Source organism: Tigriopus californicus, chromosome 6 (assembly GCF_007210705.1).
Source record: "Tigriopus californicus strain San Diego chromosome 6, Tcal_SD_v2.1, whole genome shotgun sequence".
In the NCBI taxonomy this organism is placed as follows: Eukaryota; Metazoa; Arthropoda; class Copepoda; order Harpacticoida; family Harpacticidae; genus Tigriopus; species Tigriopus californicus.
The window spans coordinates 11,478,160-11,494,218 of NC_081445.1; the positions used below are offsets into that span (position 1 = coordinate 11,478,160).

A 16,059-nucleotide genomic window follows, 5' to 3' on the forward strand; every position below is an offset into this window, starting at 1 on the left:
GCCATCTCTTTTCTGCAAATGGTCGTGAGGCGTCACGTTTTCTAAACTGTAATGGTAACGAGTTCCTTTTTTCGGTTAAAGGTCAAGTCCTAGCAGGAGTTATCAGATGTCCATTGTTGGTGTTATAAGAGAGATTCACCTTCTCTTTGAAAAATGTTTTTCCATTTTGGCCTAACCCAAAGCTTACAAAAGTAATAACGATCCGTATGTAATCAACCGCCATGTAGTATTCTGTAAAGTTATTTTAATATGTCCAACGATTATAGTGTAAAACTGCATTATATATTCAAAAAAAACACGAGGAAGAATAAAACTTCTTATTATCAATATTTTCATTTGGAATCTTAAGGGCCAAGTTTTGGTCATCCCTTAAAAAGATAGATTTAGATATTTACGCCATTTTCTCCCAGGTGATCGAATAACTATTTATTCAATAGCTATCTTTGCGTATAGTTTAACAAAATGAGGCTCAAAGAAAATTGATAGGGTCACGACACCTTGAATGGGTTCGCCATTTCAAGCCGTCGAGTTTGAAGAGAAAAGCAAGGGCTTATCCAAGCTTCTCTCCACATGAAAGGGCATGATGAAATGGCGAACATGTTTCAGGTGTTGACTGTTCTGTCAGAATTGACGGAAGAACTTGCAAACAAACCCAACCAAATCACGTACAACTCTGACAGTTTACTCGTCCTTGGCTACTTAAGGAACACAGAGAAAAGATCTTGAAGGTATGTTGCAAAGCAGAGTTTCTTTGAAAGATCAATTGTGGATCTTGTTCTACTTGTCCTAGAGTCAGTGAAGTTGGTTCCAAAACCTGTGGTGAATTCAGATTCTGGTGCCCATGAGAATGTTCTGCCAGCAAGCTGATAACTCTGTTGTGGGCCTTCAAATTTCCCGCTCCTGATCATGTTCAATTACTCCTGTTGGTCTTGAGCAATCAACCAATGTTTTGGTTTTTAGTTATGGCTCCTCAATTGACCATCATCACAAAGATGAGTGTCCTTTTTGTTCAATTAAGCTGATGCTTCACAAGCTAAATAATTTTTAACCATATGTTGAGTGGTCTTCATTGGTTTGGTAGGACAACTGTTGATTGCAATCCCAAATTTATCTCATCTTTTATATCTCATAACCTGGAATGTTGCAAACTACTTGCCTGATCAATTTTATACATTTTCTTACAGTCACAAATAAATATCCAAGCCAAAAATCAAACTCTTCATAACAAACAAGGATATTGCTGGCCCACCTGGCATCAACTTTTGTTAATAAAAGAACTGGGAAGGGTGGAACAGGGACTCTGCACAACTCACAGAACAGTTGACCATATGCACTTTTTGAAATCCGAACTTGAATAAACTATTTACATGTAAAGAGAACCACGGCTTTGGAATACGCAGTTTTCTTTTATGAGAACTGGTTTTCAAGGCATGTTTTCACTTGCAACCACTTGAAGCCAAATCTGACGTGTGGAAATGTTATCTCCCTTCACGAGAGGCTAGAAACTTACTTTCCAGCCACTCATGAACGTAGAGCCATAAAATAAAAAGATTTAAACCATGGCGTTTGGTTTCCATGACTTGTGTGAGAGTGAATATTATACCTCTGAAAACCGTTCTTCATAAAAGAAAATGACATTTAATGTTATCTCATCCAAGGCACTCTTTTCATGGCAAAACTCAACTTAGAGGTAATTTTACCATTGTCTACCGCCATTCTCTTCGAGGTGGTCAAAAATGGCTTCTAATGGTTTTTCAACCTTGGTCCACACAAATGAAAAATGATCTATTCTCACCTGATAGCTCCATTTGCCCTGGACCAGGAGCAAAGGTCTGACTGTATTGCAGAACACCGGACCCAGCCACTCCATTGGCTCTTTCAACATGGCCATGTTCTTCTTGGTGGCCGGAGAGGTAAACACTTCACCCAGATCTCCAGAACTTGAATTGGGAAACCCATTCACGATGTGGTCAATGATGGACACCAACAAGTTGAATAATAAACTGAGATGCTCCGTATCTTCGTGCATTTTCATGGGACGATAACGGACTTTGGGAGAGGAATAAAATCTGTAATCAGAGCAATGGTGGATCAGCCAAATATAATGTTTAATGAAAGGATACTATCAACTTCAATCAGGGACCCTGGCCAAAAGATCCCCACGTCAGAGTCCTTTCCAAGAGACTTAAAATAAAAAAAAGCTTTGTGATAATTGTGACAAACTTTGACATGAGTGTTCTGCTGTAGATGCGAAAATGTTAACTCCTCTGACATTGCAAAAAGTTGAAAAATATTTAGTATTTGTAGGGTTACCAAGTCGTGGGGCATGTTCTTGAGTATTCATCTTTAGAAACAGAATCTATTTGTCCTATCTGGCAGACAACTTCAAACCATTATTCCTCCTATTAGCGGTTACTAACATTTGTGAATCACTACCTCGTTACTTCCACTGTCGGAAACCTCAAATTGAACTCAAATGAATGCCAGATTAATATTGATATTGTCTTGATGGTTGTTTGACTTTTTTTTTTTGTAAAATGACATCGAAATCGTTTTGTATACGTCAAATAAAATCCATTGGATTTTATAGAAATAGGAGGACGCTACGAATTTCTCCAAATCAATAAGGAGATAGTGTTTCAATCTTATGCTGTAACTATTAACATTACATTATGTAATGCTCACCAGGAAATGGAACTCTAAAAAATTCAGGGGGACAATTCTTTTTTCTTAAACGATAATGACAATCAATTTTTCACATTTGGAATTCAAATTGTGCGGCTCTGATAAGTCAAAAACTGTGTCTCCATCTAGTGGAGAATATTAAGACAAGTGTTGCAATATGTCAATGACGTGAAACTTACCTCAAGTTGTAATTGATCTTAAAGAGCTTCACAACTGAAGTTAGTCCCAGTTCGTGCATTTGGTGGGCAATCGATGCCCAAGTGTCTTTGAGGATAATGATGTGAGTCAGATTGGGAAAATTATTCATGTATATGAGGGATCGTTGGGATGCATGTGGAAATCCTTTCTTCATGAGAGCTGCCAACATCTCAAAGAGATGGTTCCAGGACTTTTCCACTTCAATACTCCAAAGCCCAGCTTTGAACACCACTGGTCTGATGGTATGGCAAATGATTGGACCCATCATGTCCAAATGTTCTTCAGTGATCCCCTATAAAGTAAGTGGTCAATCAAGTTTCCTAAGAATGCGTTCCCAAGCTCAAAGACATACTTGCTCGTTATGATGTTTCCCGAGGTCCTTGAGCAACGACATAATGTTCGCTGGATTCTCAGAGTTACTGGCAATATCCTCAACTAAAGCTAGAATCTTAGAGGTGTGCATTTTCAGTGCGTCTGCTACATTCACATTCTCGTCTAGCTTGATCACGTGGTACTGGTCGAATTGGCACAACAAATCCGGATTCATTTCAAAAAAGTCTTGAAAAGTTTGGCATCCGTACTCCAGCAAGACCTTGTCGAACTTGGGATAGACATTTGTGATTGGGTTGGACGAGGATGCAATTGACGAAAACCTGGCGGATTTGGGAGTCCTTTTCGCCAAAGCTTGTTGTTTCCTAATCGTTCCAGACTCGCCTGCAATACTTGGATTTGGACCCATGCTTCCTAGGGATCCTCTGAACGGGGCACCATTGAATGGTCTGGATAGAATCGAGCCGTTATTGGAATGTATAAGAATATCAATGGGTTCATCAGGATCCTCCTCATCGGAATTTGTGTCTCCCTCGTGTTCTGGAGGAGGCGTGAGGGCCAGCCTTTGCATGGCGACCACTAGAGTGCGGATCAAGAAAGAATAGGATCCCTCGACATCCGGAGTGAAGGCCGTGGTGTGGATGATGATATCCCGGATGGCATTGGAGAAGTGGACGCCAATCGCCTCATGGTCAATTTTGGTAATGTCCAAGTTGAGCTTACTAAAATGTTTCCGACTCACTTTGTGGAGGAGTTTCAGCACGGAGGCTTGGTTATTGATGTGCTTCACCGTGCGCCTCATCAGGCCCATGAGGAGAAGGACAAACTTCTGGAGCTCCTCATTCAAGATGATCTGGTTTGGACAGGGTTGGGATTTGGAACTATCTCTCCCATTGCAACAGGTCTTCTTGCAAGCCGGGATCTTTTCGCAACGACTCTCCAGCATGGATATGAACACCCGGATTCCAATGGGCAGCAGGTATTTTTCGATCTTTGGCCAAAACTGTTGGATGTTGTCGGCATCGATGAATCCGATATTGAACAGGTTGGACATGTTTCCAATGTGCTTGGACATGGCCTCTTTTTTCTTCTTTTGCGGATCAATATAGTTCCTGAATGCCTTGTGAGCAGAGGTCTTTGGTGTGGTCAGCAGGATATCGTCCGACAAGGGCGATGACTTGATCAGTTTCACAACGGCCGCAAAATCTTGCGCAAGGGAGTTTCCAATGGATTTCCTGGTCCTGAATGCGGAATCAAGCGAGTAGATCTGACCCATTCTCATCCAAAGGCATGATCAAGGTGTCTTGACTTGGATGGAGTAAACGATTTCCGCAACTATTTCAATCACAATGTGTCTTGATCACAAGGCAAAACAGAACTGGAGAAATTGCAAGTCCAACGAGAGTCGTCCTGGAATCCAGAGTGTTCCTTATGGACTCACTTACCCATTCTTCTCGTTCGTCCTCTTCCGTTTTGCCCCCCTTAACGGAGTCAGCCCTTCAGTGTTCCCAAGGAAAGCGTCGTTTCCACCTGTCTCCTGGGGATCAGGATATGCGCTATGCTTCATGGAGCTTCCTTGTTTCCCGGCCTTTATAACAAGCTTTCCTCAGGACTCCGGGTCCACCTTGGCCTCACTGAAGCTTAGTCTATCCCACACCTCTGACTGAACTACGACACTCTGGAGACATGGGGTAGGATCGCCCAGGGCCAACCCAAGGATAAGCCTCATGCTTGAGTGGAAAGAATTCAAGTTCTCTCTGAGGTCCGACACCCATAGCGTTTTTTTGTTCCCTGTTCCCCTCCTTGCAACGTTGAAACGTTGGTCTCTGAAGGCGATTTAAGGAACCGGACCTTGACGGAAAAGCAACGAGAATCGGAGATAAATGGGGCTGCACTTTCCACTTAATGAGACAGATCTTTCGTTGGGATGACGTCATCAGACCAAGGACCTCTTTCTGATCGTTGTAGCTCGCCGCAAATTCCCCTGGACCATAAAGGTTGTGTGGCAGCCTTAAAATACGCCTTATAAAAAGCATTTTATGCCTCAGAGAGGAGAGCTGTTAGCTTTTGGATCTTGAGTATCGTCCTTCACGCTTGTTTCCGACGGTGGGCAACATATTTGCTGGGACTGCAAAACTATGTTTCGTTTCGAATGACGAAAGCAAGTAAAAACATGTCAAATGATCCCAAGTCCGGGCAGAAAACCGAGAACACATGCGACAGGAGACATTTTGTGCATTATCTTTTGCAAAGCCATCTATTTCACCCCTGTCATCTCAATGTTGGCCTTATTATTGGATTAACTCGGACCTTTTCAAACAGAATCGTTCGACCACCTCCATCCAACTATAAAACTCTGGGTGGAAAGCGATGATAATAACATGGGAACGCTTGGTCCAAAGGTCACACAGAACACAAATCTTGTGTCTTCACTTGACACCTCCTGTCACAAAGGCCGACAAGAGGAAGTACTGACAAATTGTTCCACCTGATGGATAGTGATCATATCAGGTCCTGTGACCTGTCCCGTGGCCACTTTCCCCCGTATCCTTCAACCAAGTGACAGAAGCACGAATTTAAGTAATCCTGTCGACTGACAAAAGGACAAAGTGCCAAGACTCTTTTTGAAAGTCTCCTAGACCCTACTTTGAGTTTGAATCTCAAGATTTATCGAAACATGCCCCACGATTCATGTCATCAAGGTATTTGAATCGCATTCAAGCCGACTGACGTCTTGTTACCAAGGATTGTGACCCAAATGAGATGCATTCCTCCAGTATCCCAAGCGATTAGATATCGACAACGATGCCAAACATTACGAGCGATGGGATCGTTAGCCCAGATAAAACAGCAATTTTCGATTCAACACGGAGGTTTATTGCCATTTAGTGACTTAAATTAAACGAATAATTTAGCGCAAAATCTAGCAACATGGCTTAACCGCGATAGGGAGCGGGCTTGTAAGCTGGGGCGGGGTGGTAGGGAGCGGGCTTGTAAGCTGGGGCGGGGTGATAAGGAGCGGGCTTGTAAGGGGCAGGCTTGTAGGCAGGGGCGGGGTGATATGGAGCAGGCTCATATTCCTTGGCATAACCCTCGTATTTCACATCAGCCACATAACCGGAGTAGTCATCAGCAACGGTGTAGGTCACGATTTGGGTACGGCCGTCGGGCAGGGCAACGCGGTATTCGCCATTGGTGGAATAACCATCACGGGCCTCGTTGGCGGCAAAATTGGTGCCAGTGTAATCATCATGGACAGCATACCCGTAGTTGTAATGGGCGGGCTCCTCATGGTAAGAAGGAGAGGGGTGATAGGGAGCGGGACTGTAAGAAGGAGCGGGGTGGTAGGGGTTGACGGGGGCAGCAATGGCGACGGCCAAAAGGGCAGAAAGAGCAACGAAGACCTAAAAAGACACAAGGGTGGCAGTGGACTTGATCACATGTCGGATTGTTGGGGGTGGTCCTTTACCTTCATGTTGATGGGATTGTGTTTGTCGGTTTATTGGTAAACTGATGCTGTCTGTGGAATGACGCTTGGCTTTTATAGTACACATACGCGGGGTCTGCGTACGAGAGCACATTGGGACGAAACAGGCCCCCGTTGGTTGGTTGATTGGTCGGTTGGTATGTGCATCCCTTTTAACCAACACTCGCGTTGCCGAGACGCAACAAATCTGAACGGAGCTACCCGAGCTTCATCTCAATGAAGAGGTGCCTTATTTTTTCTCAGGGAGTGTTCTTCGTACACTTTAGGATATACCTACATGTACTCCATGCCCTGACGATCTCCGATCGTACAGTATTCGCCACTGTCAAGTCAGTGTCTTTCATACCGACCAAACTGTCGAAGATAATGTCAGAGGATATAGGTCATGAAATGATTATTCGACGAGGAATTCGGTTTTTGGTTTAAATTTGGCCCTAGAATAATAGGTGTCTTGAGGTGTGGTCAGTGGAAAGGAATTCTCGATATAATAAGAGCCGCCTATTCCATTCACACTGAGTAAGGATAACGGTTTTGTTTTTGGGGAAGAAAAAGCTTGCTTTTATTAGCGGCATCAAAATATCTTTTGTGAGATAAAAGGTCAACTGATCTCGTTGGCACGGAGCCCTTAAATCGAATTGATGAACTTCGGTTGAATAGTTTTTTCAAGTTTGTAGGAATTGTCATCGATGGTTGTTCAACTTCAACACTTATAGTTATTTTAGCTCACTGATAAGTAAGACTTTACTTATTGATGTTGAATATTTTTGCCCGCCAGCAATCTTGTCTCTTTTTATCATATGAACAAATCTCTAAAAACTGAAAATTGTGTTTCGCTACGTATATATTATTTAAATACGAACAATAATCCAATACTCACCCACCAATTAAACCTTGAGGCGAATATTTCAATTAATTTCTAACGTAATTATCTCTCCACAAGAAACCGTGTTTCCCGACGTAAATATAAGTTCAACACTCGCACATCAATTCAACGTAAAATTTTGAAGCTTCTCTGAAGGTCGATATCTCAGAACGGGTATGAGCATGGCCTCAAGTCTTGTTGAAAGGTCGTTTTTCGAAGGTCAAGCAGCCTTGTTGCTTTCTCCAAAGTGTAAATGATCCGTGAATCCTGCATTTCAAAACGAAGGAAAAGCTCGGAATTCATTCCGGGTCCGCCTCCAAATCCAAATGATCTCAACCTTATTAGCATCTTCTAACCATGATAAGCCCGATTCTTGCCCACTCATGTGCACTTGTCGTACTGTACGTACTTTGTCAATTACTCACCAAGATTACAAGTACTTATGAATGTATCACCAATCTAAAGCGATTTTCATCCATAAATTGAGGATCGAAGCAATTAACTTGGAATGTGGAAGGCCTCGATCCACATCACTTCATAAGGCATGGAAGAAGGGTAGTAGGGTTCATAAGGTGCGTGGAGAGTGTGGTTCTTGGTTGATGAGACTCCAGAATGAAGGTGTGGGCTGGAACGGAAGAAAAGTGCGTCACCGAAAGTTCAACCGCTTCGGCTGAAAAGTTCAACCACTTTTGGGCACTTAAAACGGGAAACGAGCGAATGAATAACGAACTCAGAACTACGTACACACGTAGCGTCAATCTTGGCTCCGCGGACTAAATGGTCTCGTTAGCGGAACTCGACAGATTTCAAATAAATCGATTCTTGAGCATGAAATGGCTTCCTAATGTTCTAAGAACAATCACATGATCTCTTATTGCTTGTTTGAATTAGTCTTTCCCAGAACAACTTAGTGTTGTCAAAGTGCACCCAATAATCTAATGGATGGTGCAATATCAAAAGCTTTGTGGATTGGGCAGTTACGACGTTTTCCTCCTAGGTTTTAATTAGAGACAAAGTTTAAAGCTCTGTAGTGATAAGTGACGCTCTTTTCGCTTTTGACATGTGATTAGACCAAGTGTTATTCACATCAGCCAAGGAGACCTCAAACTACGAAAGTAACTCGTAAAAGATATATTTGTATGAGCAGAGTCCTGTAACAAAATATCTAAACTATGTAGAAATGTTCTTGGTTTTCCTAATGTTTTTACATCTTGAATTGCTGGAGATTCCATTCTCAGCAACGATAAAGAAGCTCCCCCTTGAAAAAAAACGAAATGTTATGGGTCTCCTGTAAGGTTTCATCCTCACGTGACTTTTGACTGCTTTATCCTTGGCAAAAAAGTTGTAATGTTAAGATTCTTTTCTTCTTTTTTTGATTTTCTCTCTTTAGACCTGTGATAGCATTTTAGAACACTCATGCTATCATTTTAGGATAAAAGGTAAACAAACTTGTGGTATATATATCCCTTGGGCCCGATGTGAAAAACGACTATGGTTCAGTGGTTTTTCATGACGTGTCATTGCTCTTTCTAGAGCTCTAATGATATCTAATCAAAGGTACAATTTAACACTTCTGGACTCAACACGAATAGGCTGCATTAGGAAGAAATAAAGTTTACAACCTCCAGGATAATGGAAATAATAAATGCCGGCTTCCAAGTCACTTTAAAGTTGCGAATCGGCATCAATATTCAGTGCTTTATTCACCCCGCTCCAAGCGAAACATCACTTTGTGGTCATTTCAGACCAGTTTTGACCATACATCAACGGCAAACCACACCCAGGATACACTTGACCCACCTCAGAAGATGTCAAGTTCATACAAGAAACAATCTTTTCAAGTGGGAAAATGCCGAACCAACTGATAAAATCCCGGATTCAATGGCGTCTTCCGAAAGATGTCAAAATGGCATTTCTGTTCTGGCTGATATATCTCGAGTTATCGGCAAATCTCATTCCAATTGGCGAATCAATTGCTCCAGTACAACACCCCTTCCTTGTGGCTCAAACTCGTTGGCGTTCTCAAATGAATGTCTAATGACGCCTGACTCGAATTAATCGGACCGTTGACATTTCCACATGCGTGTTTACCAATCTTCCATCAGGATTCAAGAAGGACTCGTGTATTCAATGTAGAGAGAGTGAGTGTGACGGTCTCGGATGCTTTGAGCATCTTGGCCTGCCAGCTTCTGGAACAAAAGATCGCATCCATCTGGCCAAGCAAATGGTCAAATGAATACCGTAACCGCATTCACGCGGTATCACGATCTTGTTTGGTAGCATTGGGAGCAATTGGCATAAGCACATTGTTCACATGTAGCATGACAAGAGTGAGATATTGGTTCAAAAGCGAATTTGTCCAAGCCACGTGGGTTTGCACGTAAGCCCACACTAAAATGGTGTACTTTTCGGACTTTTCCTCTTACGTTCTTTCGCTCTTTTAGAGGAATCTAGTTTCGTTGAAATGTTTTCGAAAAGTTGAATCAAATCAAATGGAGGCAGGAAGAAAAGATTTTGAAGCGCATTTTTGTGTAGATCTCAGGGATTAGGTGGCAAAGCTGGGTATAGTAAAATATGAGGGTCATTAAGAGAAAGGCAATCTCTTGTTTATAAAAAAAGGTATCATTACAATCTTTTAGTGGCAAGGCACTTGTAATATGTATTACTAAATGTTTTTCTTTATTTAAGCGTTAAAAGATTATTGTTACAAAAAGAAGCGAGAGTCTCCAAAACCTATTTGGAATTGTGAAAAATAACCTTGATATAAGGTATCCTTTACTCAGAAAGAGAAGCTCCCGTCACCCTGGAGTTTTAACTCGCTCAGAAACTAGCGCCCTCTGCATAAACATTCCAGATTATTTCCTAATTGTGGTTATTGCCAATTAACCGAAGGTTGATGTTAACATTCATGAAAGCGGTTTCCTCTGGTTATAAGAACTAAATGAGCATATGGAAAAAGAAAAGCATGCAAAGTTAAGAATATATTGGGCTTCAGATTTCCAACATGACAAAATATGACGATTAACAAATTAACGCATATCTCAGATTCGAATCTCAAATGAGAGTATCAAGCCATTGAGAGATTAAAGGGTCGAAATTTCCCACCCTAATAGACATTATGACTTCTAACTCCATCGTTTTCCTCAATTCACTTCTGCATTTGCTAGATTTTTCATGTTTTGACATGACCTTTAAATCTTTTGGCAGAAACTGGACTAAATAAAAAACGAAACTCTTACACTTAAACTATTTCCTCGTCACATTCAAGAGAAATAAATACCTTTAAATATTCGGTCGTAAACGGGCTTGTAATGTAGGCAAAAATGCGATTTCAGACCCAGAATTGATCGGAAAACCAAAGCAGGAAGACAACCAAAGTGTTATTGGCGCTGCATGGCCCTGATTCCATTCAATTCGTATCTCTTTTAGCCGAAGATCTTCATCTGAATTTGGCATCACATGTTTTGATTGAGACATTGTTAGGAGGATTCAGCATTGATTCGATTGGTGGTTCGCTGCATTTTGCTCTCCCATTGTGGCGGTGGTGATGCATCAAAGAGGAAGTACTCACAAGATAATTGAAGGGTACACACACTCTACATACACACATACATCCAGTACAACATGGATGTCGTGAAGTCAACTTTCATTGTCTGCACTGAAAGCGGCCCAATTTGGACGGGTTTGGCATCCCTGGCATCTGGTCATAGATTTCTTTTTTACGTTGGTCCACAGCCGTCTGACCCACGTGTTAATCTATCGGTGCCTGTCTCAAAGCAATGACCCTTTTCAGATTCCTGAACTTGGTCCAGAGTCGTTCATCTTTAGTCGGATTTTTGTCTCCGGGTCAAAAGTAAACAGAATTGAGTCGTAGAACTTTTGTTCAGAGGAAATGACACATTTATGTAAAACGAAACGGAGAAGCGTGGTTAATTAAAATGCGTCGACTTTTCAAAATATTTGTTTTTATTCAAGTAGAGACTGTTTGTTGATCTTTAAAGGAGGGTTGAATTCATTTTTTTATAATGCTATGGTCAAAAAGGTCCAACTTTTCAATATTATGCAAATCTAAATATGATCTATATACATTGTGTATTGGCACCCAAGGTCGTGTCAGTGTCATAGAATTAATAAGCTTACTTTGGCTTACTTTCCATTTTTCCTTTTTTATGCCGGCAGGTAAGTAATACATTGTTGCGAACTGAATAACAGCAATGAATACTAATCCTTATTGCAATAAATCAGTCTAATTGGATGTTCATCTTTTCCTTTCTTATGCAAGTAGGAAACAAAGTAAACAAACAAACAAACTTGTAAAATAGGCACAATAAAAATAATATTGATGGGAGAAGTCGATCTCATCCGATATTTGATTATATTTTTGACAAGACTGTTTTTCATTTGTATGTACTACTTTGCTGACGATTTAATTCTTTGCCACTGGCGATTTTTTGGGACCCATTCTGCCTTACGTGATAACAAAACATTTTAAAAAAAAAAAACCTATGCTTCCGCTGCATTTGACAACACTCAAACCTTTGTTACTAAAACTCTTTGGCATGCGGTTAAGAATTCCCTCCACCATGACCACTTATTATGATCGATTCTTGGACAAAAATATCCAATTGGTCATTAATTGGATAAACATCCCTGTGAACTTCCTTTTCTCTGCATAACATCAAAGGACACACAATCCGAGTGATAATTCCCCTTGAAATGGAAAGAAATCCAAATTTGATTACAACTCCGTTAGGACCCGAGCTCTGTGATGATGATCCTCTGACTAATCCATCTTCTTCTACTTCGGAATAGACCCTTCAACCCTCACAAACATGGATTTATGGCCCGCAATCTGCTACACTTCCTACCCATCATCTGCCTTTGATGACTGTTATCGAATATGGAGACTTCCAAACTGAAATGCGTAAAAAAACTGCCCCAAAAGTGATCTGTGTCAGGATAGCCCCACGAGATCCTATCGGAGACACGAGGGGGATAATTATGTGAAATAATTGAACATGCCCACCTTTGGGGGGGAAGACGCGATCAGATAATTGAGTGTCGTGCCTCGCCAGACGCGGGAATCGTTTACCTACTGCCTGTTAAAGTACAGAGCACAATCAATGGATGTAGTATAAAAACATCTTTCCATTAATAACTCGAATCGAAAGTTGCGGGTTTTGGAAGACTTCAGTATCTATCTCATGATTGAATCTGGTTGACTTGCCTTTGGGTCAGGATTGGTTGAATTTAAGATGGATGGATATTTAGTAGGGGTACTCGCATTCAACTTCATGAAAGTATTTTTTATTCAAGATTTGTTTTTTTTCGTGCCATGTTCATATTTTTTTTTGAATGGAGAGAGTGCGCGAAGAAATATTTACTATCCAGAAATTTATTGTTGTATAATATATCGTAAAATCGCAAACAATTACGAAAGTTACAACCTTTGTGAGTTTCCTAAGACTGATTCAATACCAAAGAATGTAAAATATGTTGTCGTAAATTGTCGTCATAGGTGTCGATTGTTTTTGGAATGTTTGTTTCATGACTGTCAAACCGCCCAGATTGCGTCAATAATGTCTTGATTATTGGAGGTTCAATTTTTCATCGATTATACCTCCTTTAGTAATTGGCTCTTAAGATTGCCAATAATACCACATGTGATGGACCAATCAATGTCAGTCTATAATTCAAGACTGTAAATCATTATACACTTCAAATATATAGACATGATTATAGCAGAAGTTCCAGTGAATGCAGACTTATTGCAAATGTGTTCTGCAATACCAAAAGTGGCAAAATCGAATTAGTGCCTTGTCTCGTACTAGAACCAGGTCCAATCCATCACGAGTGGACTAGAAAAATGTTCGAGCATCTTCAACATGAAGCCAATTCTCATTCCGTTCTTTGGAGGCGCAGACATACAAACAATTATCCTAATGAATTTGAGATGCCGTTAATTTTGGTTAAATCCGCCCGAGTGAAATGTCAAACAAAACCATGCGTCTTCTTCAGCCGAGAGACCGGTCAACCTACTTCTACCGTAATCAGAAATTGCAAAACTAAAGTGGGTTGACTTGGGCCCAAATGCCGTTCCAGTCTTTGTACTACGTACCGCCTTCTACTTGAAGAATTGATATGGATCGCTGGTGTGGAAGTTCCGAATGCATGAGTAGGTTTTTCTGGAATTTGGTTCTGACCATCTGATCATAGAACTTTGCGCCAAGATTTCCTTCACATCTATGACTTGAATTTTGATGATATATAGAAACATGTAGAAAAAGGCTCAGTTGAGAGGGCATATGGTTTGTTTTGCAATCAAATATGATTTAGAAACGCTTATCATGAGACGAATTAGTCTTGTTGTTCAAGACACATAAAAAAGAAGGAAATGTTTCCGCCAATTTAAAATATGCTTTTAAAAAATTCAAAAGCAGATTGACAAGTGGTCTGCGGCCAATAAAATGTCGTGATTGTAATAAATCATATCACAACTAAAAACCGCTTTCATTTTATGGTTTTATGTCATTGAAATTATGAAATTATTATCTCAAATATCATCCATGTTAAGGTTCAATGATATGCCAAATGGAGGCTTCTTGGATCGCATGCTCTATGGACCATGTTGTTCGCCTTTTGAAGAATTAAAACACGTCGTCCAACATCGTGAATCGTGAGGAACGACACTCGAGAGAATGCTTTTAGGAAGCAACCTTTCATGATATTTTTCACTTTGTACGGCAAAGAACCTTTGCCCATCTTAAAAGTGTGTTATGTTGTGCAAAAAGATGAAAGAGCTCAGTTTTAATCAAATACAGATTTGAATTGTTTTGAATTGCCTGTTCATAGATATTTTAAGCTATTGAGAAAGAAATACCCACAACAGTCAAAGTTGCTTGCATGGTAATGATGAAATCTCCTCTCATTTGTCACACAGTCCTTAATCCTTACTGCCTCCATACTTAGTTCCAGTCAGAACCAAAAACTGCGACCAAGATGGTGTGAGGCCAATTTCTTAAAGTGATATAGGTGAAAAACTAACGATCCAATTGTCAGGTAAACCATTGGAAAAAAATGAAAAAAACGGACCTAATTTCTCAAACTCTCGGAGATATGTTTGTATTCCCATCTGAGGTCATTCTGACTTGTTTTGTTTTACCTCACCTCTTTGGTTTATCGAAGAGGCAATTCTTATTTTGGGATCAGCACTCAACAGAGTTAAATGATATGTTAACTGAGCAGCGCTGCACAAGGAGCCGTTCAAATCTAAAACTCACGTGGACTGATTTGCAATTTCAATCAAATTATGAATCATTTTGACTCAAAATTAGAGTACTTTAATGTCCAAGTAATCGACTGATGGTATATGGTTTTTCTCAAAGCTTTGATCACTATCTACATATGATAGGGCAAGTCAGACAGTTTAGAGAGAAGTTCTAAATGAACCCTAATGATAACTTGATAAGCATCACCCAAAGAGATGCTTTTGCATCTCGGTTATGCCCAGTGAAACGCCGTTCATCATGAAGGTGCGTAAACTATACACGACGCTTTAGGGCTGAACCAAGGCGGGGTACAGTGGATACCGGGTGTGCGAAACAGGTCGGCGTTATTACGCTTCCACTCTCGCTTCTTCGCAACGTCACAGAAGAACATAGGCTGCCTATAAAAGACTTTTCTTGGCCAAACAAGAACATCAATCCTCATTCGTTTGAGTTTCAGATAACAACCTCAAGATGAAGGTAACTGAATGTAATTAACCCAAAAGTCCTGATCCTCATTTATCCTTGTTCCCATTTCCCTAGACCTTTATTGCCCTTTCCACCCTTTTGGCTGTGGCCTTTGCTGCTCCTGCTGATCCCTATCACCCTGCTCCTTATCGACCAGCTCCTTACCACCCAGCTCCTCATCACCCTGCCCCATCTTATCATGAGGAACCCGCCCATTACAACTATGGGTATGCTGTCCATGATGATTATAGTGGCACCAATTTCCAAGCCAATGAGAACCGTGATGGTTATGGAACCAAGGGCGAATACAGTGTCCTCCTCCCCGATGGTCGTACCCAAATTGTGACCTACTCTGTGGATGGTTACTCTGGGTATGTGGCTGATGTCAAATACGACGGATATGCCAAGGTCGAGCCTTACCACCCAGCTCCCGCCTACAAACCCGCCCCTTATCACCCAGCTCCTGCTTACAAACCCGCTCCTTATCACCCCGCTCCCTATAGCGGTTAGGGTAGACAGATGAATCATATGCGTGATATTTATTGTTATTTAACAGATATATCAACCACCATCTCGTCTGGATGAGCAAATAAAGGCTATCTGCAACTCGAAATTTTTTTAGTTACCTTTTTCCAGGTAATGGATCCTTTAAGTAGCAGCTGACTCATGACTCATCACTAGACTGCGAAAAGACCCAAATGCGAAATGACACTGAGAGGGGAAAAATGGGAAGAAAGTAAGAAAAGAGTCTAGAAAGAGCAAAT

The 16,059-nt window shown here is 41.0% G+C and overlaps 3 protein-coding genes across 3 annotated transcripts in view; 1 reads left to right on the forward strand and 2 right to left on the reverse strand.

Moving 5' to 3' along the window:
• The window catches only part of LOC131882010 (uncharacterized), a 6,141-nt gene extending 1,202 nt beyond the window's left edge, over nucleotides 1–4,939 (reverse strand). The window contains exons 1-3 of the mRNA XM_059229026.1: nucleotides 3,236–4,939; nucleotides 2,865–3,175; nucleotides 1,796–2,069 (exon numbers count right to left, since the gene is read on the reverse strand). Of these exons, the coding sequence (XP_059085009.1) occupies nucleotides 1,796–2,069; nucleotides 2,865–3,175; nucleotides 3,236–4,495 (1,845 nt within the window). The 5' untranslated portion in view covers nucleotides 4,496–4,939. The remainder of the gene's footprint in view (nucleotides 1–1,795; nucleotides 2,070–2,864; nucleotides 3,176–3,235) is intronic.
• A 1,128-nt stretch (nucleotides 4,940–6,067) lies between these two features.
• LOC131882012 (cuticle protein 21-like) lies at nucleotides 6,068–7,038 on the reverse strand. The gene is made up of 2 exons (XM_059229029.1): nucleotides 6,683–7,038; nucleotides 6,068–6,617 (listed from the first exon to the last, which is right to left on the reverse strand). The coding sequence occupies exons 1-2, from the start codon at nucleotides 6,686–6,688 to the stop codon at nucleotides 6,150–6,152; spliced, it is 474 nt and encodes a 157-aa protein (XP_059085012.1). The 5' UTR covers nucleotides 6,689–7,038; the 3' UTR covers nucleotides 6,068–6,149.
• An 8,221-nt stretch (nucleotides 7,039–15,259) lies between these two features.
• LOC131882014 (cuticle protein 19-like) lies at nucleotides 15,260–15,908 on the forward strand. Its single transcript, XM_059229031.1, has 2 exons — nucleotides 15,260–15,307; nucleotides 15,371–15,908. The coding sequence occupies exons 1-2, from the start codon at nucleotides 15,302–15,304 to the stop codon at nucleotides 15,803–15,805; spliced, it is 441 nt and encodes a 146-aa protein (XP_059085014.1). The 5' UTR covers nucleotides 15,260–15,301; the 3' UTR covers nucleotides 15,806–15,908.
• The last annotated feature ends 151 nt before the right edge of the window (nucleotides 15,909–16,059 follow it).